Consider the following 26,198-nt stretch of genomic DNA (forward strand, 5'->3'; position numbering starts at 1 on the left):
GTACAAGGGCAGAAAATTTCTGTCATTTATTCTCTTCTACTTCTAACCCCCTTCATTATTTCCAAATGGCAAGCTATACTTTTAGTATTTCTCATGATCACAGGCAATTGGCAAACTTAGTCGACAGCCAGAAGCATCTATTCTCTAATCTATTTTTCTGAAGGGGCCATCTGGTCCACTCTCTTAATTCCCCCACACGCCACATGCCCCCACACTCTAGATTACATTCACTATCCTGGCATATTTCAATTACGGGGTTTTTTTTTAAAAAAAACACATTTCCATCATAGGATAGCTGCCCTGACTGAGGCAAGGTAAAATTTTTATTACTGAAACCTGATGCATTAAACCTTCCCACAGCTCAAATGGCTAATTAGTTTTCAATAAAGCTGAAACAAAATCCCCCAGTTACACTTTATTATGCTCTGCAGCACGACATACATTACAACTCAGTGCGGTCAGCCTTCATCTCCTCTCTCTTTTTAAGACTCCCAGCATCAGTGAAGGCAGATGAAGATCCCATGGGTTTGAATAGGAGTTCCCTTCAAGTATCAAGGAGGCCACTGAGGAAGGCAGGGGCACTACCGAGCTACTGGATAGCTCGGTTGGTTAGAGCATGGGACTGATAACACCAAGGTTGCAGGTTTGATCCCCATATAGGACAGCTGCATATTCCTGAATTGCAGGGGGATGGACTAGGTGGTCCTCAGGGTCCCTTCCAACTCAAAGATTCTGCCTACTACTCATGGAAGTAAGGTCACAGTGAGGCCAGAGAGAATTCCAAAAATCAACTACAGTGATCAACTACAAGACGAATGCCTCGCAAGACGGAAAACCCGCTAGACGAAAGGGTTTTCTGTTTTGGAGGTGCTTCGCAAAACGAATTTGCTATGGGCTTGCTTTGCAAGACGAAAATGTATTGCGAGTTCCTGCGGGGTTTTTTTCCCTCCCACCCCCCTTTTTCCCAAGCCGCTAAGACGCTTAACAGCTGATCGCTAAGCCGCTTAACAGCTGATCCACTAAGCCCGCTAAGCCGCTAATAGCCTTTTAGCAGCTAATCCGCTAATCCCTTAAGCCTTTAATAGCCGCTAATAGCGCTAATAGCGCTAATCCGCTAAGGGGCTTGCTTCGCAAGACGGAAAAAAACGCAAGACGAAGAGACTCGCGGTACAGTGGTACCTCTGGTTGTGAACGGGATCCATTCCGGAGGCCCATTCGCAACCTGAAAAGAATGCAACCTGCATCTCCGTGTCTGCGCATCGCGATTAGCCGCTTCTGCGCATGCATGTGATTTCATTTTGCGCGTCTGTGCATGCGTGAGCGGCAAAACCCGGAAGTAACCCTTTCCAGTACTTCCGGGTCGCCGCGGGACGCAACCTGAAGCAAATGTAACATGAGATATGACTGTATAGAATACAAGAAAACAAAGGGTTGCTGAGTGTTATTATCTGTTGATGCCCATCCTTGCAGTTTCAGTGTAGGCTTAAATTCAGACTAATTTGACAGAGGAACAGCTTGGGCCTCCTGCCAGCCAGCGGAGGCAGGAACCATTTAGAAGTCCGGCTCACAAGAGGCAGCGGTTTCGAAAGTGGTCTAAGAGAGGGAAATAATGTGTTACTTCCTCTGTAAAGAAAACCTTCTTGCTTCAGCCTTTCAACTGATAAAGCATGAAGATAAGTCCAGATACATATTTCACTGAGATAAGGCACCCAGGGGGCGTGGCCCAGGCCCTCTCTCCCGGCTATAAAGGGACTCCTGCTGCAGTGAGGCCTCGGACCATCGGCTGGGTGAGGACTGCAGGGCCTGCTCCCTTCCAGGGCCTTCTCCAACTGGCCCAGGGGGCGTGGCCCAGGCCCTCTCTCCCGGCTATAAAGGGACTCCTGCTGCAGTGAGGCCTCGGACCATCGGCTGGGTGAGGACTGCAGGGCCTGCTCCCTTCCAGGGCCTTCTCCAACTGGCCCAGGGGGCGTGGCCCAGGCCCTCTCTCCCGGCTATAAAGGGACTCCTGCTGCAGTGAGGCCTCGGACCATCGGCTGGGTGAGGACTGCAGGGCCTGCTCCCTTCCAGGGCCTTTTCCAACTGGCCCAGGGGGCGTGGCCCAGGCCCTTATCTGGAACAAACTTTTGGGGAAGTGTGGGAAGTGTTCTGCCATTGCTTCCCTGTTCCAGGTGGTCATTGTGCTTTAAAATGTCCTCAAGCAGTCGGTGGCAATTTAGGTTTTTATTCCTTTTTTTCTTTTTTCCTTTGTTGGGGGTGGGTGGGTGGGATGGATAGTTGGTTGGGGATTAATTTTAGTACAATTGTTCTGTTCCTTTTGTTGTTGTTTTATTGGTTCTGTATAGTTTGTGTTTTGTTTTTAAGGGGTGGGATCAGGGCTGCCTGGGAGTGGCTCCCCAGCCAACATAATGGCTGGGACAAGTTTCACAGGGGGGAAAGCACTGGGACATCCGATCTCGGTGATCATGGGCAGGAGGCGGAGTTACGCTAAGACCAGACCATGTCATTACCGAGGAGGCAGGTTTAGTCGTTGTCTGAGGACTATCCCTGCCTCCGGGTCTGGCCTTGACCGGATGGATACTGGAATCAACAGGGGAAACCCACATGACCTGAAAGTGTTGCTGTGCAATGCCAGGTCAATGATGAATAAAACCACTGCCATCCACGACTTGATTGTGGATGGAGGATTTGACCTGGCATGTGTGACGGAGACCTGGCTGGAGGAAGCAGATGGGCCTGTCCTTGCCGCTGCTTGCCCACCAGGTTTCTCTTACGCACAGCAACCCAGGTCATGTGGGCGGGGAGGGGGGGTTGCAGTGATTTTTAGGAAGTCACTAGCTTGCACCAGGCGTCCTACTGGGAAGATCCAGCTCTCTGAGTGCATGTTCTGGAAGTTGGGCAATAGGGGCAGTACAGGATTCCTTTTGGTGTACCGACCTCCCCGCTGCACCAAGGATTCCCTGTCCGAGCTGCTTCAGGTCGTGGCGGATTTTCTCCTGGAGACACCTAGTTTGGTTGTCCTAGGGGATTTTAACATCCATGCCGACACGACCTTACAAGGGGCTGCTCGGGACTTCGTGGAAAGCATGGCCTCCATGGGGCTGTCCCTGAATAAGTTTGGCCCAACTCATAGTCATGGACATGCCTTAGACCTGGTGTTCACCTCTAGTGACGTGGGTGATCTGACACTAAGTAAAAGTGAAACAAAAGAAGTGCCATGGTCAGATCACTTCCTGGTGCAACTGGACTTCTCCGCGACCCTTCCCCTCTGCAGGGAGGTGGGACCAATTCGGAGGGTCCGCCCCCGCCACTTAATGGATCCAAATGGTTTCCAGAGAGTGGTAGGGGATGCTTTAGCCCATGTTGATGGCCTTTCAGCTGATTCCCTGGTGGCCCGCTGGAATGCGGAGTTAACCAGGGCTATCGACTGTCTGGCTCCGAAGCGCCCTCTCCGATTGCATGGAGCCCGAACAGCCCCATGGTTTTCTTCGGAGCTGAGGGCGATGAAACAATCGTTGAGACGGTTAGAGCGTCGGTGGCAGAAAACTCACTCCGAATCTGACCGGACACAGGTTAGAGCTCAACGTCGAGCCTACCAAGTGGCGATAGCGACGGCGAAGAAGACTTTCTTCACCGCCTCTATTGCATCTGCAGAAAATAGTAGCAGGAGACTCTTTCAGGTGGTTCGCAATTTAACAGAACCACCTTTACCACCGGAGCCTTGTAAAGACCCCAAGATCTCCTGCAACGATTTTGCAAAGTTTTTTGCAGATAAAATCACTCATATTCGGAAGGAGCTAGACACCACCGTGGGAGCAGGGCCGGGGCGGGAGAGTGCTAGAGCTCTGTCTGGTCAAGTTGCATGGAATCAATTTCAATCCGTTACCCCCGAGGATGTGGACAGGCTGCTTGGACGCGTGAAACCAACCACCTGTCTCCTTGATCCTTGCCCATCCTGGCTAATAAAAGCAAGCCGGGAAGGGCTGGGCGATGGGCTCTGCGGGGTGGTGAATGCTTCCCTCTGTGAGGGAACATTCCCAGATCCGCTGAAAGAGGCGGTCATTAAACCGCTTCTTAAAAAACCATCTTTAGACCCGGCCAGTATGGCCAACTATCGCCCAGTCTCAAATCTTCCATTCTTGGGCAAGGTGATTGAGCGCGTGGTTGCTGAACAACTCCAGGCACGCCTGGAGGATGCGGACCATTTGGATCCCTTCCAATCGGGATTCAGGCCTCACCATGGGACTGAAACTGCCTTGGTCGCGCTGGTTGATGATCTCCGGCGAGCTAGGGACAAAGGTGAGAGTTGTTTCCTGGTTCTGCTGGATCTCTCAGCGGCCTTTGATACAATCGACCATAACATCCTTCTGGACCGTCTAGAGGGGCTGGGAGCTGGGGGCACTGTTATACAGTGGTTTCGCTCCTTCCTCCTGGGCCGTGTTCAGAAAGTGGTGGTGGGGGATGAGTGTTCAGACCCCTGGGCCCTCACTTGTGGGGTGCCTCAGGGTTCCGTCCTCTCCCCCATGCTTTTTAACATCTATATGAAGCCGCTGGGAGAGATCATCAGGGGGTTTGGACTGGGTGTCCATCAATATGCAGATGATACCCAGCTCTACCTCTCTTTCAAATCAGAACCAGTGAAGGCAGTGAAGGTCCTGTGTGAGTGCCTGGAGGCGGTTGGAGGATGGATGGCGGCTAATGGATTGAAGTTGAATCCTGACAAGACAGAAGTACTGTTTTTGGGGGACAGGAGGCGGGCTGGTGTGGAGGACTCCCTGGTCCTGAATAGGGTAACTGTGCCCCTGAAGGACCAGGTGCGCAGCCTGGGAGTCATTTTGGACTCACAGCTGTCCATGGAGGCACAGGTCAATTCTGTATCCAGGGCAGCTGTCTACCAACTCCACCTGGTACGCAGGCTGAGACCCTACCTGCCCGCAGACTGTCTCGCCAGAGTGGTGCATGCTCTGGTTATCTCCCGCTTGGACTACTGCAATGCGCTCTACGTGGGGCTACCTTTGAAGGTGACTCGGAAACTACAACTAATCCAGAATGCGGCAGCTAGACTGGTGACTGGGGGCGGCCGCCGAGACCACATAACACCGGTCTTGAAAGACCTACATTGGCTCCCAGTACGTTTCCGAGCACAATTCAAAGTGTTGGTCTTGACCTTTAAAGCCCTAAACGGCCTCGGCCCAGTATACCTGAAGGAGCGTCTCCACCCCCATCGTTCTGCCCGGACACTGAGGTCCAGCTCCGAGGGCCTCCTGGCGGTTCCCTCATTGCGAGAAGTAAAGCTACAGGGAACCAGGCAGAGGGCCTTCTCGGTAGTGGCGCCCGCCCTGTGGAACGCCCTCCCAGCAGATGTCAAAGCGATAAATAACTACCTGACATTCAGAAGACATCTTAAGGCAGTCCTGTTCAGGGAAGTTTTTAATCTGTGATATTTTATTGTATTTTTTGTTTCTATGGAAGCCGCCCAGAGTGGCTGGGGAAACCCAGCCAGATGGGCGGGGTACAAATAATAAATTATTATTATTATTATTATATAAAGATCTGCAATGCCTGTTAAGCCACTCTAGCATATTTCTGTGGGCTAGGGTTAAGTGAGGTAGAGGAAGCATTTAGTCTGATATCAAAAGGGAACATATGAATTTGCATTATTGTCAAATTCAGGCATCAACCAACCTGCGGCCCTCCAGATGTTTTGGCCTACAACTCCCATGATCCCTAGCTAGCAGGACCAGTGGTCAGGGATGATGGGAACTGTAGTCCAAAATATCTGGAGGGCCGAAGGTTGGGGATGCCTGGATCCCCAAAGTCATCTCTGCCAAGATTCAGCCTGTAAATAAGCAAAGCTGTTAAGCTATAGGTGACCCAAAGCAAGGGGTGCTTTAGTATTTAAGGGCAGGATTTTACCTGCATTGCGCTTGAAAATAATGGGGGAGCAATGCGCACATTGAAGCACTACTGCAATATAGTTCTGACAACCCACACCAGAGAAGTATGGGACCATCCCATTCTGCCCTGCCAGTGCCATCAATGACCCCACTCAGGCATAAAGATTTATCACAATGTGAGTGATAAGTTCAAAATAAGTGGTTTCTCTCTTTCTCTCTCTCACCCCTCATCAAAAGTGAAGCTATAGACAAGAAACAAAAGCTTTAAACTATTTAAATGAAAAACCACAGCTGGATATGGGAAACTTATCAAGCATAGGAGCTCCCATGCACCATGAATGCATTGTCCCATATGTTGTTGTTTAGTCGTGTCTGACTCTTCGTGACCCCATAGCCCAGAGAATGCCAGGCACTCCTGTCTTCCACTGCCTCCTGCAGTTTGGTCAAACTCATGCTGGTAGCTTTGAGAACACTGTCCAACCATCTCGTCCCCTGTCGTCCCTTTTTCCTTGTGCCCTCCATCTTTCCCAACATCAGGGTCTTTTCCAGAGAGTCTTCTCTTCTCATGGGTCACTGCCTTGCCATGGCGAAGGGGCTTGAATAACTCAGAGAAGCAATGAGCTATGCCGTGCAGGGCCACCCAAGATGCACAGGTTATAGTGGAGAGTTTTGACCAAACGTGATCCACCTGGAGCAGGAACCGGCAAGCCACTCCAGTATCCCTGCCAAGGAAACTCCATGGACAAAGACAACAGGCATATAAAAGTTATGATGCTGGAAGATGAGCCCCTCAGGTCGGGAGGCATCCAACATGCTTGCCCCACATATTTTTCCTTATTTGAACAGAGGAAATGTACAGAGGAATTTGAACAGAGGAAATGTAGATTGAGGCAAAACTACGTGAGTTGACAGTCTGGGATACACTGTAGGGCCTTTTTTACAGCAACACACAAAAGCTTTACTGGGATACTGTTCTTCTGTATAAGTTACTCCTGTTGCTTTAACGCAGCATTGCATTTTTAAATCCAAGAATTAGCTGCAGAAAACGCAGCTAATTAGCTGAATGAGAGAGCCAAACAGATGGGAGAGGCGAGGGATTTGCTTGAAATTCTGAACTGGAGAGATGACGAAGATGACGAATAGAAGCAGGAGACCAAACTTATAGGGACTTGTTGGATTTTACAGGGAGTGAATCCACATTAAAACCAATGGAAGGCTTAAGGAGCCTTGTTACAGATTGGTTAAAGTACCACCAGTTACATGACATGTTTAAATGAGAGCAAGAACAACATATATTCAGAGAAGAGTGGGGAATGTTTATTAAGTATATGGAAAATAATTGTACACAGCTGGAAACTCTGGCAGCACTAAGATAAATACAACAGTGTAATTGATGTTTAAGTGACGTAAGAGTGGGAAACTGATTAAAATGATTATAGTAAAATCGCAGGAATGAAGGATAAGTGGAATGAACCATGGAGGGAGCGGGTAAGGCACAGGATACATAACAGGATGTAAAATGTTTTGAGATGTAAAATTGAAATTTACTTTTTTTTTTGAAAAAGCAGACCACCAAGCCAGTCAAGACTGACCTACTTAAGGAACAATGATCTGGCTACTGTTAAATAAGCATTGTACTGATCTTGTGCTTTCCATTAGGTTTACAATTTAAGCAGGTTGCTCTTGCTTTTTAGAAGACTTCAAAAGTATTTCTAGCCTCTGAAAATTATTGAAAATGTACAAAAATCAATTAGGCGCAACTGTGCACAATAGTGCATACACATACAAAGGGGAAATGTTGTCTACACTTTTATAAAAATTGGTGGAGAAATCAGGCAAACTCTAGTTCGGAAAAATCCAAAGCCAAGAAACTGACAGATCCCGTTTGCCTCTATTCAAAACAGCTAACAGGAGAAATAGACAGAATTAAAGTCCAGTTTTGTGACAGCCATGCTCTAGTCTGGTGGCAACAGTGCTTTATGTTCTGGAAATGTATTCCTAATGCTGCAAACTGGTCACTGATGGGCTACTCTTCCAACTCTATGATTCTATGATACTCCTAGCAGCAATAGAAACAACCAAACCGGGAGGTGGGATGAGAGTTGAATGGAAGCAAACAGTGCAAGACCACTGTTGTCCCAGTGTGGGTTTTGCCTCGCTGCCAGAGATTGCAAAACTGACTAGAAGAACTTCCTTTTCAAGAGCATTGGAATGCTTTAATTTTAGAATCACTCATTACATGATCAAGAAGGCATGCACTTCAACTGAGACTCTGCCAGCCTAGGCTGTTCATGAGCTGCGGCTTCGTGCATTAGAGCAAGGAGACTTGAAGTAGATCCTGTGAGTTTTCAGCCATATGCACCAGCTTCCTGACGAACATTTCTATGTCAGCATCCTGCTCCTCGAGCCTTAAAGCAGTGCATTTCACACTTTAGCATTTCTGTACTCCAGGCATTCAAAAAGTCTATGTGAATGCAACAAGAACTAAAGGTTGTTTTCTGCGGCTCCAGAGAAGCGGACACAGAGCAATGGATCCAAACTACAAGAAAGAAGATTCCACCTAAACATTAGGAAGAACTTCCTGAAAGCAAGAGCTGTTCGACAGTGGAATTTGCTGCCAAGGAGTGTGGTGGAGTCTCCTTCTTTGGACGTCTTTAAGCAGAGGCTTGACAACCATATGTCAGGAGTGCTCTGATGGTGTTTCCTGCTTGGCAGGGGGTTGGACTCGATGGCCCTTGTGGTCTCTTCCAATTCTATGATTCTAAAGCTATGATGCCACACACCACTCATTCATTAATCTGAGATGTACCGTAATCCCCTCAGCTGCAGGGGAGACTTTGCTTCCAGTGTTGAGTAGGTGGCAAAGACCAATAGCCACAGGTAAGGAATAGAGCTGGACCCAATTCTTCCCAGCAAGCCTTTTCTCCTGCCCTCCCCATCGCCACCACGCAAAATAGGAATATTAAGCCTCTCTCTCCAGGCCAACAGCCCCATGCTCCTTATAGGTTTCAAATGCTCCATGCGATCCTTCCCTCTCAATAATTAATTTGTATTAAACTTTCACCCAAAGAAGCACAAGGCAGCAAACACATTAGCAATAAAATGTAATAAACTTTAAACATTTTTGAATATTTCACAACAATTAAGAACCTCAAAAACATTTTTATGAATTAAACACCTAAATATTTGAAAGACCTCCCACAATCAGTTAGCACTGGTTTAAACACTGGTGACACAAACTGTTATTTGCTGCCTCTTTAGTGAAATAATAATAATTTATTTGTACCCCGCTCATCTGGCTGGGTTGCCCCCAGCCACTCTGGGTGGCTTCCAACATATATAAAAACATAAAACAGTATTCCTTAAAAAGCTTCCCCATACAGGGCTGCCTTCAGATGTCTTCTAATCAGGCATAGGCAAGCTCCGGCCCACCAGATGCTTGGGACTACAATTCCCATCATCCCTAGCTAACAGGACCAGTGGTCAGGGATGATGGGAGTTGTAGTCCCAAAACATCTGGAGGGCCAGAGTTTGCCTATGCCTGGGCTATATAGTAACTCATCTGCTTGACATCTGATGGGAGGGCGTTCCACAGGGAAAGTGCCACTGCCGAGAACGTCCTCAGCCTGGTTTCCTGTAGCTTCACGTCTCACAGTGAGGAAACCGCCAGAAGGCCCTTGGATCTGGACAATGGAGGTGGAGACACTCCTTTAGGCATACAGGGCTGAGGCCCTTTAGAGTTTTAAACAATCAGAACTAACATTCTGAACTGTGCTCGGAAACATACTGGGAGCCAATGTAGGTCTTTAAGGATCGGTGTTATATGGTCCCAGCAACCACTCCCAGTCACCAGTCCAGCTGCCACGTTCTTGATTAGTTGTAGTTTCCGGGTCACCTTCAAAGGTAGCCCCACATAGAGCCTCTTGTCACCAGTTAGTTAACTATGGCCTATTGAGGAGGGACCATCACCCCCCCTCTCTATGCAACGATAGGTTAAAAAATAAAAAGGTAAAGAGCAATAGATCCATATGTGAATGCATGGAACTGTCACCAGTCTGAGAGTAACCCCAAATCTTCAGCACTGCACAAAAGTGCTATGTCAGACATGCTGGCGTATCTAGGCAGGCAAATCCATGTAGTAAAAGCTCTCTGAAGGAAATTTGGAAAAACAAACAAACCCAGAGCTATGTTGTACAGGTGCACCAGTATAAAGGAGCACCTTTACTAGAGGCGTGGTTTTGGTGTTTACCATCACCAGTCGTGCATTTTTGCAGCCTACAGGGGAGGAAACAAGTACGTACAGTCATACCTCGGGTTAAATACGCTTCGGGTTGAGCGCGTTCGAGTTGCGCTCCGCAGCAACCCGGAGGTAGTGGAGCACGTTACTTCCGGGTTTCGCCGCTTGCGCATGTGCAGACACTCAAAATGACGTCACGTCCATGCGCAGAAGCGGCGAAAAGCGAGACACGTGTGCGCAGATGTGCCGTCACTAGATACGTTTACCTCTAGATGCAAACGGGGCTCCGGAACGGATCCCATTTGTATCTAGAGGTACCACCGCATCTGTATTTACTTCTAGAGAGATCTGGAAACCAGGTCTATTCGCATGACTTTTCTATTACACTTTAGCCTGTAACATCTGCTAACTTACATAAAGCTCTTAATGGGAGAGTCTCTTGCCAACGTTATTCCATTTCAAGACAGCTAGATTTATTCTTAAATGAATGTGGACAGGTATTCAGGGACTCCTATGAAGGCAAGCTTAGGTGACTCACAGGATTAAGATTAAAAGCTTGTTCACGAGAGAGAGAAACCTAGGATTTTTAGTACGCGGAGTTAAGCTTACCAAACGAATCTGAAGTGTTTGCTATCTGCACATACTAGTTACTTTTCTGGAAAATACCTGCATGGACTCAAAGGCATGATTCCATCCATAAAACAGGGACAGGACTCCACTTTAGAGAAATGCTCTACGTGGATAGAAAGTTGAGGGGTTCTGATGTATCTATGAAGTTGTCCAGTGACTACAGTTGTCCAACAAAATGTTGCTGTGTATCCCCAAGCCCCAAGAGCGGTGCTCCAGGCATCAAAGATCAAGGAGCCTTTCAAAGGATGGAGCAGCCCATATTTCCTTTCCAATGACCTTCCCTTGCTGGGCTAAGGGGGTGCAGAATTATCTCTGGTGCTTTATTTTTCAGGAGTTGCTTGTTGTTCTGCAGCCCTATTTTGTCTCTACAGTGGTACCTCGGGTAACATACACTTCAGGTTACATGCGATTCAGGTTACAGACTCCACTAACCTAGAAATAGTACCTTGGGTTAAGTACTTTGCTTCAGGATGAGAACAGAAATCGTGCTCCGGCGGCGCAGCAGCAGCAGCAGGAGGCCCCATTAGCTAAAGTGGTGCTTCAGGTTAAGAACAGTTTCAGGTTAAGTATGGACCTCCGGAACGAATTAAGTACTTAACCTGAGGTACCACTGTATTCCTGCCACACTCAACCCCCCCCCCCCAAGTGCATTACTGAATGAATTCTAACCACTACCACCACCATGTTCAAAAACATTGTTGTTCAGGTACTACGTTCTCCTGTAGTGGCTTGCCTCAATGCTGAAGTTAGAGTTCTCCTAATATTTAACTAACATCTCTTGAAATAGGATAGCAAGCCTGCGGGTTCAGACTTAGCTTAAACTAGAGGAACTAAATGCAACTGCGGTGGCTTGGTCTATGGGAACTGTAATCCCAAGCATCCGGAGGGCACGAGGATGGTGAAAACTGCTTTAGGCACTGTAGAAGCCTTGAATGATTCCATTGCATCAGCAGAAAGTAGTATTTAATACACTACCAGCCTCTCCCCTTTTCTCTAGCTGTGTGTAAGCCACCTAAACAGTCATTTTCTGAAGGGGTGCACTGGAAGTCACTGCCAAGAGAGAGGCTACTTTTCCAATGAACAAGCTTACTGACTTTGCTTGGCTACGTTTCCTCAGATGCTTGCCGGAGCAGACATAATTGTCTTCATATCTTGGAGTGGATAGATTTGCTAGGCTAGTAGATCATTACTTCAGGAAGTGAAGATTCTGACTTTACTCCTTTTTTAATGTATTTATGGGGTGGAATTCTCATCTGAAAAGCCTTCAAGCCAATGCTGGATAAACAACTTGTCTCTGGGAAACATTATGTGCCAAAAGCTTGATTCAGATAAATATGACCCACCATAACCAACTGTGTGAACTGCCCTCCTCCCCAGCTTTCCCAAAAATGTTGTGCAGTCCGAACTCTGAACTATTTACCGAATGAACAGGCTACCCACTGAAGCCTCCTTCCTAACTTCTGAAATGCGCATGGATTCCAGATTTGAGGATTGAATTTCAGGAAAACAACTTTTCTTCTCTGGCAAACTTCTCCTCAGCGCAAGCTGCTCTAGAGACAGCCTATGCCAGCTGATAAACTTCCAGTTCATTGTGGAAGGAATTCAGAAAAACACAGTTATGCAATTCCACAAACAAGTGCAAGGCCATGATGGATAACAATGATTTTTAAAAGGTTAATCATTTTGAAGATGCCACTTTTAAGTGTTAATGGTTTTAAAATCAAGTATGAAGTGAATACAAAAGAGTTTTTATACTGCCACAATTCTTTAGTACAATGAATTACATTCTACGCTCCTTTAAATAAAAATTCACAGGCAGTAACCAAGTTGAAATATTCAAGTATGATACACAATTACTGCAGACCATGATGCATATCTGACATATCAACAAGACAATGTGGGCATTTTGCTTTCTAGGAAAAACTGACTTTGCTGCTTGAAAGTTCTGGACATATTTCAGGCACTTAAATTACAAATTTGTGGCTGTATTTTAATTAGTTTTCAAGAGCCACTTGTCTAAGCAAATGTAACTCTAATACAAAAAAGGTACATGGGCTGTATGACCAGACACTTTTTATTCTTTTTTTTCAGAAATATAATATTTAGCTCCAGTCAATATGTACTGATACAACACCTCTTGCTCAGGGAAACACTAAGTAGGCTTACTCAGAAGGAAGCTTGTGATTTGAAAAATCACCTTCTACCAGCAAATCAAAATGATGTTTTAAATGAACAGACCCAGTGAACTTGGGAGAGGACTGCAAAATATTTCAGTTTACAGGCAATGGCCAATTTAGGCACATCCGAAATACTTGAATATTTCAAAATGTCAAAGACGTCACAAAAAGGGCTACAGCAAGATTATGTACACTAACGAATAAAGGTCAAAAGGCACAGTTCTATTCCTATATAACCTCAGAAGCCTCGTGGGTGGGAGATTATCTGGGCTCCTCAGGAGAGCAGGGCATTTATGCCACAATTGAGCACACAAATAGCATGAAATGACTGCTTGCACAGGCATGTACTTTTTGCAGGCAATGAAAGAAGAACTAGTAACCTTCATTTGTGCTCAAAGACGCTTGTTCCTTCACTTCTGTCCTTGTTGCCTCTAGTTTCTATTTCCCTGGACAGAAGCTCTAATCACACATCACCTGCTTGTCATCAGGTTTCCCAACCAGCTTTGCCTGACGCTTACCACCACTTGAGTTTCCTCCACACCTCCAGTGGATAATGCCATTTCCCAGCCTTATTACTCACAAACAATTTATAAACTGCTTAATTTAAAGCAGAGTACAACAAACATGTAATTAAAACCAAAAGCACGACCTAAAACCAACAAAACAACCAAGTATTCAGCAAATATCTTCAGATGTCCTACATGGATTTCCTTAGAACATATGATAGAATCACTCTTCACATATCTTCCCTAGCCATGTAGGCAGAAAGCAAGCAGTGCAATTCTTCAAACCCCTTTGCCAAAATCACAAACTGGAAGTAAGCAAGCATGCATGCATGCATAAAAACACATCCTAGCTGCCTTGAATGACTTCTACCATTAGGAATAGAGTTAGAGCAGTTCAAACAGCTTATTCAAAGTAACCGGACACGGTGTGCAGGTACCACAGAGCTGTTGCATGATTTATGTAGAGGGAAGTCTAAGTTACTATCAAGGATTAGGTGCACAGGGTTAGAACAATGAAGCAGAGACTAATCTTAGTGAGAACGGATTCTTAGTATTTTAAATTGAATTAAATCAGCCATTTCAAACTGAACTTGCACCAAGTTCTTGGCAGTTAACTTTCCAGAATGCTAGGCAGGCATTCTTTTCAGCACCGTGACAATACTTGCTTTTAATTAATCCCCTGATTTCTGCAACTTAAAAGCAACTGTGTGCCAAAACTGAAGACTCCAGTGTTTGCACCTTTTGTGATTTCTATGCTAGGTGGCGTTTTTTTTTCCCTTTTGAAAGGGTTTCTTTTTTCCTCTCTTCAAGGAAAAGCAAGGTATCCAACTTAAAAGTGTATTATTCTCTTCTCATTATCTCCTGCTGGACCCATACTGTTCTACAAAAAGTTAACAGCAGCAGGTTTCAAGTGTTTAACAATACTTCAGAAAATCTTTTGCATGCATGCATGAATTTCTGTTCAATCCACTTTTTAAACAAAGGCCCAGTTAAACTACAGTTTAAAACAAATCATGGCTTAATGTGAACAAGTGACATACTGGTACACATGGATCAAAAGTTCCTGCTCTGCTCCTCGCCAGGTACTGCCAACAAGGTGAAACAAGGTAGAATCTGGCTTGTTTTATCGCCCAAACCTAGACTTGTTTAACTTAAAACCAGAGGTGGAGAAACTGTGGATCTCCTGTCATGCTTGACCTTCAGCCATACTGGCGGGGGCCAATGGAAACTGCAGTCCACCACCTGGAGAGACAGAAATCCTCTGCTCTTAAGAAACCATGAGAAGTAAGCATTTTCTTGGTTCTGAAAACAGTTTCAAACTATCGTCTGATGTGATGTGTAGACCAGACAAAGACCATAGTTCACACCTCCTGGAGGTGAACATGGAACACAACTACACCAGAGTTAGCTGTTGCTGGGTTTTCTTAAGTGCCACTGATTTCAATGGGAGCAGTTTAAAGAAATGCTTAATTCAAGAAGAAATCAATAGGACCCAGATGCCCTATTGTGGCTGAAATAGGCTGACTTTATACCCAAGCAGGGAATGTTTCAGATCCTTTAAGCATCAAAAAGTAGCCTCTCTCAAGAGACAGGAATGTGGAATCCTAAATCTTGTGCATGCACTTTAACTATGTAACTCTGTGAATCTTTTAATTCTGTTTGTCTCGCTGCAGTTGAGAAGCCAGTAAATTATCAGAAGTGACCTTCTAAATACAACACAGAAGAGACAGGGTTTTCTAGTAAACTTTTTGGCAGATCAGGCTTCTAAAAGCCTTTGTGCTGGTCGCAGAAAATACTCAAGCAATATTGCCTACTGACATAATTACATGCATGCAACCATTAAGATTGTACAGAGTTCATCAGGGGGAGGGGGGAATCTAGTTTATTCACAGCACACCCGCCCAACTAATCCAATATTCCTCATCGGATAAACTGCCCAATTTCCCTTTTAACCCCTCAAACCAATGCATTCCGAAGTTGGCTATTGCAATGAATCAATATTTCATCCAACCTTCTGTTCTTTGAATTCTACATAATAAATCATTAAACATGTTATTTACTAACAGTAAATACAAAGCTACAAAGCTCACCTTGGAAGACACATGGAAGACTACACAAAGTACAGTAGAACCTCGGGTTACAAACACTTCGCGTTACAGACTCCACTAACCCGGAAGAAGTACCTCGGGTTAAGAACTTTGCCCCAGGATGAGAACAGAAATCGCACGGCGGTGCTTTTCTCCTCAGGGATGGAGCAATCTTGTCCCACACCGGGCACCATCGATGGCGGAAGTCAGTTGGCCTACCTGCCCACCTCAGCAGGGCGGCGCTGTGAAGGGGGCGTGTGATGCCAGCTGCTGCTGCTGCGTTTTCCTCTTGCTCCTCCTCCCTCTCCCTCAGTCCGCCCTTCCTTCCTTCTCCGCACCGCTTCCTCGCACACTTTCTTCAGCACTGCCTGCCTCCCTCATTCCTCCCATGGTGCCTCTCAGGAAGCAGCAGCAGCAGGTGGGAGTAGGTAAAAGTTCCAGCGACACCCCACTTCCCCTACCTCCATCCATGGCTCCTCCGCCGGGGCTGCTGCTTTTGTCTTCGCCGGCCAACGCAGTCTCTTACCCCACCATGGCACCTGGCTGGCTGACTGAAGCCCAACTGTGGCTATTGGGACGGCAACGGGGACAGGTAAAGTGAAGCATCTTCAGGCCTCTTCATGCGAAAATCGTTCCCCCCCCCCCCAAAAAAAATATAGTCTGGCCCCCCACAAGGTCTGAGGGACAGTGGACCATCCCCCCCCCCCCCCGCTAAAGAAATTTGCTGACCCCTGTGCTTGAGGAATATAGCATCTGGCAATTACGCTGTGAACCAGCCTGATCTGAACCTCCCAGTTTAACTCACAAATCACTATTCAGAATCTATTAGCTTTTGTACTTCGCAGAAGTTACCACACACACACAAACACACCATTAACAACACTATCTAGAAATGTCTTTCTTGAGAGAAAACCAGGCACATATTTAAATGGGAAAGCTTGTGTGGGTTTGTTTGTTTTTTAAAAAAAGTGCAAGCCAATGTACAAATGAGATGGAATGGACTTTAAATAGACCAATTAGTCCACTACCAATGCAACTTTAGAAGAGGCATAAGTTAGAATATGATCAGCAGGGTTGCTGCTATGCCAGAACTTTGGAATATTATCTTCAATTGTCATTTTTTAGGGGGGAGGGGGAGCTTAGCCTGCTTTTCCATGGAGTCTGTTCCAAATATTACACCAAGAAAGAACCTGTTTTGTCATTAACCGTCTATCCTCCAACAGTGAAGGCCAGGGCTAGCAACTTGCCCTGGGCACCAAAGTAAAGCTCTGTATTTGAGAGTACTGTCTGAGGTGAGCTATGGTGAAGGTGAGAAGTAGCTCTGGGCACGTTTAATGGACATTGTAAAACCGAACAGCTTAACAGGTTTTTCTTTGTTTCTTTCTTTCAAACTTGAAAAGGCACACAACACTACAAAACTGACCGCTGAGTGAGGGAGGAGCTGGCATTTTCACCTAAGGTTTTATTTATCTTGGGGCCAGTCCTTGAGAAAGCAAATACAACAAGGCCACCCTAGACGACAACAGGAAATGGGCAAGGGAAATGGCATTTCCTAAAATACGCAGTGCCCAAGCTATTTTAAGTTTTCAAACTTGGCACCTTAAAAAGTTGCGCCCAAGCGTGCAACTCACACCAGCTAAAGTCCCACAGCAGACTTCAAGAGGAGCCCGTGTAGAGCAAAGGTGGACAGGAAGTAGACTGTAAATGATGACTCCTGAAAAGCCAGCATCAAGACAACTACTTTCCCCTGTTCAAAATAAAGGTCCTGGAGATCTTGATCAGTAGTAACTCAAGATACAATTTGTACAGTGGTACCTCGGGTTAAGTACTTAATTCGTTCCGGAGGTCCGTACTTAACCTGAAACTGTTCTTAACCTGAAGCACCACTTTAGCTAATGGGGCCTCCTGCTGCTGCCGCGCCGCTGGAGCACGATTTCTGTTCTCATCCAGTTCTTAGCCTGAAGCACTATTTCTGGGTTAGCGGAGTCTGTAACCTGAAGCATATGTAACCCAAGGTACCACTGTACTTAAACACACAGGTTCCACTCAACGACTCATGATGTCCATCGTGATACAACGTTCACCCTCTCAGCCGCCATTTTGCATCTGACTGCCCCTGAGCAAATATCTGCCCCAGCTCTGGCTGATGGCTCTAGAAAAAACATAGGTCCTATAATCCCGAGTTCTGCTCACCCATTTTGTAGAGCAAACAACTTCGACCAGCAACTCAGGATCCACATCCCCAGTGAGTCGAGGTCACATCCTGATCTAAGGTTGGTCACAACAGCAGCACTCTCTCTACAAACAGGTGGGAGGGCTGGGGAAATACAGGTTAAGCTTCCAGGTGACACCTGGGAGGGCTCACTTTTGTGTGTTTGGAATATGTTGTGCAGACTTAATTTTGAGAGAGGATTTTGTAATTTCCCTTTCTTCTTATCTTTCTTTTCTTCTTTTGGCTGGTGTGCTTGGGTACACAGGGGAAAACTATCTCCAAGAATTCCTACACAAAACAGATTCGGAACTTCAGTCAGGTTATTACAGGCCTGCTTTGGGAGTGGGGAGCCTTGGCTGCCCTAAGTTGAGCAGAGCATGTTCCTGTTGCTCCAGTCTGCTTCGTAATGGAAGGGGCTTGGGCTGTCCTTCCTTGCAGGCGTGTCTCAGAAACTACTACTCAGGAACCAGTTCAATCTTATCCCCATGCTGAGGAAACACAGCTCTGCATCTCCCTGTCATCTCATTCCAGGGAAGTTCTGAAGCTGAGTCAGTGATAGGCTGAATGAGGGTTTAACGTACTCAAACTATCAAAACAAGGCAAAGGTGTTCTTGGTCGTTTCACCTACTGGTGCAGAGACCGGAAGTCAGTCTGTTCCAGAAAGGGTTGCACAACCCTTGAAAGATCAGCGTCGTAGCTAGAGAGAAATTCTGAGCCCAGTCTTGTCATCAGATGGCCAGGTGTCGCATCTGGCCAGGAGAACTTATGCCCAGTCTTGGCTGGTGTGCCACTTGCACCTGCTCCTGGCTTGTATCGCATACAGTGTTAAGTAACCAGTGCAACGATTTACACTTCCCCACACCCTTAAATCTATCCTGGGGCTTTAACTGTGGCAGCACCCAATGTGAAACTCCTTGCCCCAAAAAGCTATGCCATCTCAGTCTTCGCGTGCCACCAGTGTTTTGAAGGCGTTTTGGTCTTAAACAAGCCTTTGATCCTGTTTACTACGCGACCTAATTTAGTCTATTGTTAGTTCTGGCTATTTGTTTTAATGGTACTATTTTTGGTCCTGGATTGCTTTGTAGAAGGAGGAGGAGGAGGAGTTTGGATTTGATATCCCGCTTTATCACTACCTGAAGGAGTCTCAAAGCGGCTAACATTCTCCTTTCCCTTCCTTCCCCACAACAAACACTCTGTAAGGTGAGTGGGGCTGAGAGACTTCAGAGAAGTGTGACTAGCCCAAGGTCACCCAGCAGCTGCATGTGGAGGAGCGGGGAAGCGAACCCGGTTCACCAGATTACAAGTCTACCGCTCTTAACCACTGCACCACGCTGGTCCTGTTAACAATCACATCATTAAAAACAAGTTATCTTTTGTTGTTGTTGCCAGTCTGTTTACTTTGCAAGCAGCTTTGAGTGACTTCTACTGAATGTAAAAAGTGGATATGATTTCTAGGATAAATAAAATGCACGTCTAGTTGTGTCTGCCACTTGGGTATACTGGCAAAAACCTGGAGCTACAAAGCCGATTGCCACTCCAAGACCGAGATACTTCAGTGGAGTGAAGGCCTCAACAAAACAATACAACAATTATTCCAACAACTTGTAAATGTAAACAAGCATTTTATGTTACTGCTATGATGTTCTTTAGGAAGAGCTCATCCTCTTCTGTGCAAAAAGAGAGGGGCGGGGGGAGAAATACCATGCAAGGAGTTTGCTTGTCATTTCTTTTCACCCAGTAGCTGCTTCACACTCTTAAATCTGAAACATGTACTCTGGGTCAGCTTGCAGGCAGGCAGTTATAAAGGTTACATAAGCCTGCCTTTTAATTGAGACAGTACATTTGCGGCTACAGTGCTTTGCTCGGTACATAGTAGGTGAAAATCTTCAGTGATTCATCACTGCAAAACTGCTCTTGCAGAATCCTAGACAGATGCACAAACAGAGCTCTCCACACTCTGCATGCCTCGATGAGGGCATTAGAAGTGTCATTCTGATATTTTTAATAGAGATCCAAGTACATGCGGCTCTGGCTCAGCAGCTTGGATGTGGAAATTCTGTCCAACATTTTTTTTAAAGACCTTTTCAGATTTGTATTAATCCCCCCAAAGATAAAGGTAACCAGTTATTGCCAGCTCTAAATCTCTCTTTTCCATTCTCAATTTCCTATTGCTCCTACACCTAAATCAACCTACCGTATTTTTCGCCCCATAGGACGCACTTTTCCCCCTCCAAAAATGAAGGGGAAATGTGTGTGCGTCCTATGGGTCGAATGCAGGCTTTCGCTGAAGCCTGGAGAGTGAGAGGGGTCGGTGCGCACCGATGCCTCTAGCTCTCCAGGCTTCAGGAAGCTATCTGCAAGCCTTGCAAGCCCGGCGGGAGTTCCTGCGGGCTCACAAGGCTTGCGGGCAGCAGTCTGCCGCCCGAAGCACAGGGAGCCCTCCGGGGGGCGCCCCCTGCTTTGGGCGGGTGTCCGCAAGCCTTGCGCGCCTGGCGGGAGGTCCTGCCAGGCACGCGAGGCTTGCAGGCAGCAGTCTGCTGCCCGAAGCACGGGGAGCCCTCCGGAGGGCGCCCCCTGCTTTGGGCGGGTGTCCGCAAGCCTTGCGCGCCTGGCGGGAGGTCCTGCCAGGCGCGCAAGGCTTGGGGCAGCAGGCTGCCGCCCGAAGCACAGGGAGCCCTCCGGAGGGTTCCCTGTAATTCAGGCGGGTATGCGCAAGGCTTGGGGCTACAACCGCGGCTGGGGGGGGGAATAATTTTTTTTATTCATTCCCCCCCCCCCATAAACGAGGTGCCGGTGCACCCTATAGGACGAAAAATACGGTACTTTTTAAGTTCTACTGGCATGTCATGCAGCCAATGTACAAACTGAGAGTTGAGGTAGCCTGCATTCAAGAAACACATACTCTTCATTCCATTTTGGTTCACTTGACAAAAATAGCCAGAGGTTAACCTAGTATCACAAGCAACCTGATAAAACTTGATTTGCTAAGTTATCTTCATAGTCCACCATTTGCTTTTAAAAAAGCAGTATCGCAAATTAAAGTGTGTGTTGTATAGGGTCCTGGCTTCTATCCATCCTGAAGCTACATGTAGTGAACTTTACTGGGTAACCTCAAATTCTAAGGTGTAGAGAAGAGGTTAACAATGTTAAAAATACACCTTATTTTCAACCAATGTTGCATTAAGGTTAGATTCCAGCAGAACCAAAACGGCAGTTTTCATTGGTGCCCAAGTCATACTGAAAGCAGTAAAAATGTACAGTACTAAGCTACAGCTCAGGTTACCTGTTGCGACAGGATACCTGCTGCAAATTACTCACTCCTGCAAAGGTAATTTTCAAAAGATGCAGATTTAATTTCCAGAGCAGCTACACCTGAATTAGTTGGGGGGGGGGGATACATAGGTACTTCCTTTTTTCAACTCCCGAACTGTTCAAATATGATATGACGTCTTCTGTGACGCAAATACACCATGCTTTGTGCAGTTTTAATAGCTTGCATCAGAATGAACTGCCCCATAACTGAGCAGATTTTGGCATCAGTCTAACACAGAAGCCCCACTAGATCATGTGAAATATTTATTGTTTATTATTAATTAAGCATATATCTTACCCTTCACAGGGACACAGGACACTGCCTTATACCAGGTGAGACCATTGGACCATCTAAGCTCAGTATTATCTACATTGACTGACAATTGTCTCTTCAGACTCCAGGATCTCAGACCAGAAGTCTTTCCCAGCCCTACCTGGAGACGCTGGGGATTGAACCTGAGACCTTCTGCATGTGAAGCAGATGCTCTACCAGTGAGCTACAGCTGTTCCCTCAATCCCCAAGGAGCACAGGGTAGCAATCACAAAGAAGTCAAAACAATGCCAATTGAAAATGAAGCGTAATATCCAAGTAAGTTTTACTTGGAATAGATGCACTGGAAATCAATGGCCTTAAGTTCATCAGTGGGCCTAGTTGGAGTAAGCACAGGATACAACCCAGAATATGTAATCCAGCATCCCATTTCCACAACACCGGCTAGCTAAACGCTTCAGGAAAGCCCACAAGCAGGGCACAACGGCAAACAACATTAGCAGCCACTGCTCCCCAGCAATGACTATTCAGTGGTTTGACACCTCTGAAGGTGCCATCACAGCAGCTGCTAGACCTATTTCCCACTTTTCCAAGCTATGTCCAGGTATTAGCCACACATCGTTATGGACCTTAAAATAACTGGTTGTCTGTCACAAGCATGTCCCAGACAGACCACACACAATGAAGCAGCACCTCTCTTCTGACAGTTCCTACTGAGAGGCGTCAGAAAAATATGCAAATCCCAAGTTGTGTGAGCCACCAGAACATATTGCCATTGTCCATCATTTGACTTTCAGAGATGCAAACCTGTCCTACAGGTTGCAACCATCCTAAAGATGCTAGCAAGCAATCCCCATTGGACTCATGGGGACCCAAGGTTTGTCTGGAATGCTCAACAGCCCTTTTTCAGCCTTATTAAATAATTTTATTATTTATATACCCTGCCCTTCCAACTGTTATAAAGCACCCTTTTAGGAACATAGGAAGAAGCTGCCTTATACCAAGTCAGATCCATGGGGCCATCTAACTCAGTATCTACACAGGCGGCAGCTCTTGGGCATTTCAGACCAGAGTCTCTATAGATGAATAGGATTGAAACTTGGGACCTTCTGCCTGCACAACAAATGTTCTACCACTGAGCTACAGCCCTTTCCCTATTTTTTAGAGCCTTGTCTTAAAACTAGAAGCTCAGAAACAAGCACCGCTTGCCAGATTTGTGGGATTAGTTTTAATATGAGCACGATGTCAATAGGAAAGCATCATTTCAAACTCTGGCAGGTCCTGGCAACCTATTGTTTATTGCAAGTCCCATCTGTTATTCTCAGCTTCCTAGCTAATGAAGGCCACTTTGCTGGTGATCAAGACATCCATCATGCTTCTCCCATGCACACACACAGCCCAACAGCAACATGAAAACATCAAGGTCAGGAAGAAATCATCCAACTGAAAATTGCTATTTTTTAAGCGGGGGGGGGGGGGAGAGAGGGAGGAAGAGAACCAATACTTAGTAAACAGAAGCAATTCCATGTCCACCCCCCCCCCAAAAAAACCTTTCTAATGTCAAGACACTCCTTTCTTGGTATATATACAAGATGCCTCGAAAGAGCAAATGTCAAAAGAGCTATTTAGTTGTGCAGTTCAAGTATGTTGGTAATGAAAAAAAAAAGCTACTGACCAGAAGATGTCAGATTCCCTTTTAATGTGAAGGTGACACAGACTATAGAAAAAGATACCAACTTCACAGCTCCATAGTTTGCCAAAGCAACTCATATTCAGAGATGCTATGGGAAAATAGGGTTGGGGAGTTTGATTCCACTCCAAAGAAATTGGACAATTCAGAGAGGGGAAAATTCCCGAGGCAGCAGGAACATCCCTCTGGGGGTGAGACACACAATGGCTTCCCTCCCCCTAGGGAATTGGCCAGTACCAATGGGGGGGGGGGGCAAGCTCTGGAGCATGCCACTTGATTCCCACCATGACAAATTCTCCTAAGCAGATGCGAGATCAAAGGCAAGAAAGATGAAAGCACCTGCTCAGGCTACCAAAGAGGGAAGGTGTGTGGATCACTGATCCCTCAGCCTATTCGAGTGAGTGAATAACTCACACAGACCCTAGTTTTTTTTTTGGGGGGGGAGGTATCATCACCTGCTGCATGCTTATTGTGTTTCCGTGCACACCAGTTTCTAGAACACAACTCTAATGACCTCTCCCAAACATCATGGCACTGTACTCCCTCCTTTAGCAATTAACCACTAGAGTTTTGGGTGAAGAAAAAGGTTATGTCGCTCCCCCCAAAAATCTGTTGCATCACATGGTCATTCAACTCCCCAGAGAGCTCAACCCCATTTCCTCTAGTGTGGATGGGGGAAACCAGTTTTTATCCACTGCTGTCCACCCCCTAAAGGACTTTCTAGAACATAAGCTTGCTTGCCTTGCCCCCTGAGGAATCCTACAAATCTTTTGTTCCTACAGAGCGCTCGTTCATCCTCAATTCCAAAATCCATTCCCTGCCCCAAACCCTGCAAATACATAATGTCTACCCCAGAAACACAAAATTTCAGCAATAATTATCCAGTTCTTTACCAAGGGCTGCTTCCCCAAAATCAGTACCAGAAAGATGATCACCCCTCATGTAGCACATTTCTAAAATGCCTGTTATGAACAGTTGTCTGTTAAGATCCATCTGGTCAAAGCCCGTAATTGAAGTTTCCACAGAAGGAACTTTTGTCTGAGAACTCCCAGACACATCCAAGAACCTCCAGCTCCTTCTGCTAAAAGGCACTTGTCAACAGGAGGCTGTGCTGCTGTCCCGTAAGGACCCTCACGACGTGGCCCTCATTTCCCATACTTTTAAAGAAGCCCTCCAGTCCCCGACAATACAAACTCCTTGCACCTGAATGAGGCTGCCTATCACTCGAAACCCAAACACACCATCTCCGCTTTTGTTTCACACTGGAAGAGCCAATCACTCAAGTAGCTTTTTACAAAATCCCAAGCTGTTCTAGCACTCTTTCTGCATCCATCTCAAAATATAACAAAGCCAGCCTTGCCAAATCATACCAGAAGGCTCAGATGGAAGCTCAGGACCACTTTCACCTCCAGCAGTGGCGATCCAGGTGCCTACAGGAAGCTTACATGGAAGGCTACACCCCCTTGTTGCCATCAGCAGCTGGTGTTTAAAGGCATGCTGCCACTGGATGCAAAGGACTAACAGCCAATATCCTATGCTGCTTAACTGTAGGAGCAGGAAGAGCCCAGCTGAAAGCAAGGTGCAGCAAGACCCTGATTCCAAATCTCAATTCTAGTTGGGACTCATTGGGTGCTTAGCCACAGTTGTAACCATTCTCCTCTCTCCTTGCAATACAGGGATAAACACAAAGGTACCTTGCAAAGATGCTGCTAGGATTACCGAGAGGACACCCAACAAAAAGCACTTTTGAGCACCCCGGGGTGCCACGTTAACGCTGGAGAAATGCAAGCTTTCTCTCTCTCACACACACACACTCCGAAAGATGCAATTGCCGTTGCAGCTCATGAGCTACCCATCCAATGCAGACTTACCCCTACCTAGTTCACGCTTCGGAGTTGCTTCCAAAGTCTGCGGGCAGCCAGTTTAAAGGGATCTCCTGCACTTGCAAGGAACGACACGCCAAACACAAAACCAGCACCTTTCCAGGGTGGGCAGCCGTGCCCTGGCACCGCCCCCTATTTTTCTTACCAAGTGCCTATTGTCTACCTTTCCCATTATTCGCGCAGAGTAATGCAACACAACAAGAACAAAAATGGTTTAGGGTGGTGCAATCCTACTTCCGTACGACTCATTTAATTACTTCCGAGCGGACGTTGCACCCGATTTACATTGCTCCGTCCAGAAAATAAGCTTGCATTTTGTTTTTCCCCGCACCCCAAAAATCAAGACACCCCCACCCCACCCCGTTTTGTTTTGCAAAACGCCCATTCCCTCCTCAATGCAAGTTGCAGGCTGTCTATGTCCGCACCTTGGTTAACCAGTCTCAGCGCGTGGGTGAAGGACGGATCCAGCGAGTCCTTCTCCGCCATCAGCTCCGGCAGGTACTTCTCCTCCATGGCCCGCCCGCCTGCCCGAGGGAAGGTGGGGGGACCCGGGCTCGCCTAACACGCAGGCAGAAGAAAACAAAAAGAGGAGAGGGAGGAAAAGCGGGAAGGAGACAGAGGAAAAGAGAGGAAAAACACGCGCGCACGAACGGCGGTGCAGCGGAAGCCGCGCAGCAAATAAATCCTCGCTTGCAATGCAGCCTCGGAATGGAGAAAAACGGAAACAAAATTTAAAAAAAAAAAAATTAAGGAGCAAGGTAAGGGGAAAGCAGCAAAAATACGAAAAAGGGGGGGAATCGCGGAGGAAGCGACACTTGTTACGCCCTCCAAGCCGGGCGCATCCAGGAAAAGCCACGCGCGCCTCTGCTTTCCCCACCAAAATCCTGCTTATCCAAACCAGCAGCGCAGCAGCGCCGCTTCCTTTCCCAGACGCAGCCGACCGCACCGGCTACGAGCCGCGACTGAGCGTTCGAACGCCGGCGCAGTCCTCTTTAAATAGCCGCGCACGCCACGCCCCCGGCTGTCAGGAAGCCACGCCCCCTGCTCTCCCTTCTCAGGCAACTCGGAACAAGGCAGAGGAGGAGCTTCTCGAGCCCGCCCACCTTTGTTGCCTACTGGGTAGGAGACGCGCTTGTCTGCGAAAGAAAGCATAACTCGCTCTCCGATTGGTTGATTCCCCCCTCACCCCAACCCGCTGCGTTCGGCTGGAGGACAGCGGGGCGTCTCCTCCTGCTCCTCGCTGGTGTTTGAGACTCGCGCGCCAAAGTCAACGGAAAAAGGGCGGGAAGGGAGCTCGGG

The 26,198-nt window shown here is 46.8% G+C and overlaps 1 protein-coding gene across 3 annotated transcripts in view; it reads right to left on the reverse strand.

Annotated features, from left to right (window-relative positions):
* The window catches only part of KHDRBS3 (KH RNA binding domain containing, signal transduction associated 3), a 120,315-nt gene extending 94,445 nt beyond the window's left edge, over positions 1-25,870 (reverse strand). For 2 of the 3 annotated variants that reach the window (XR_014513759.1, XM_083450662.1), the window contains exon 1: positions 25,325-25,869. Coding sequence is in view for 1 of the 3 variants with exons in the window: in XM_083450662.1 (XP_083306788.1) it covers positions 25,325-25,412 (88 nt within the window). In the remaining 2 variants the exon portion in view is untranslated. Of the gene's footprint in view, positions 1-25,324 lie in introns of all 3 variants that reach the window. The other variant, XR_014513758.1, reaches the window with a different exon arrangement.
* Between the last annotated feature and the right edge of the window lie 328 nt (positions 25,871-26,198).

This window comes from Podarcis tiliguerta (assembly GCF_965153285.1).
Source record: "Podarcis tiliguerta genome assembly, chromosome: 7".
In the NCBI taxonomy this organism is placed as follows: Eukaryota; Metazoa; Chordata; class Lepidosauria; order Squamata; family Lacertidae; genus Podarcis; species Podarcis tiliguerta.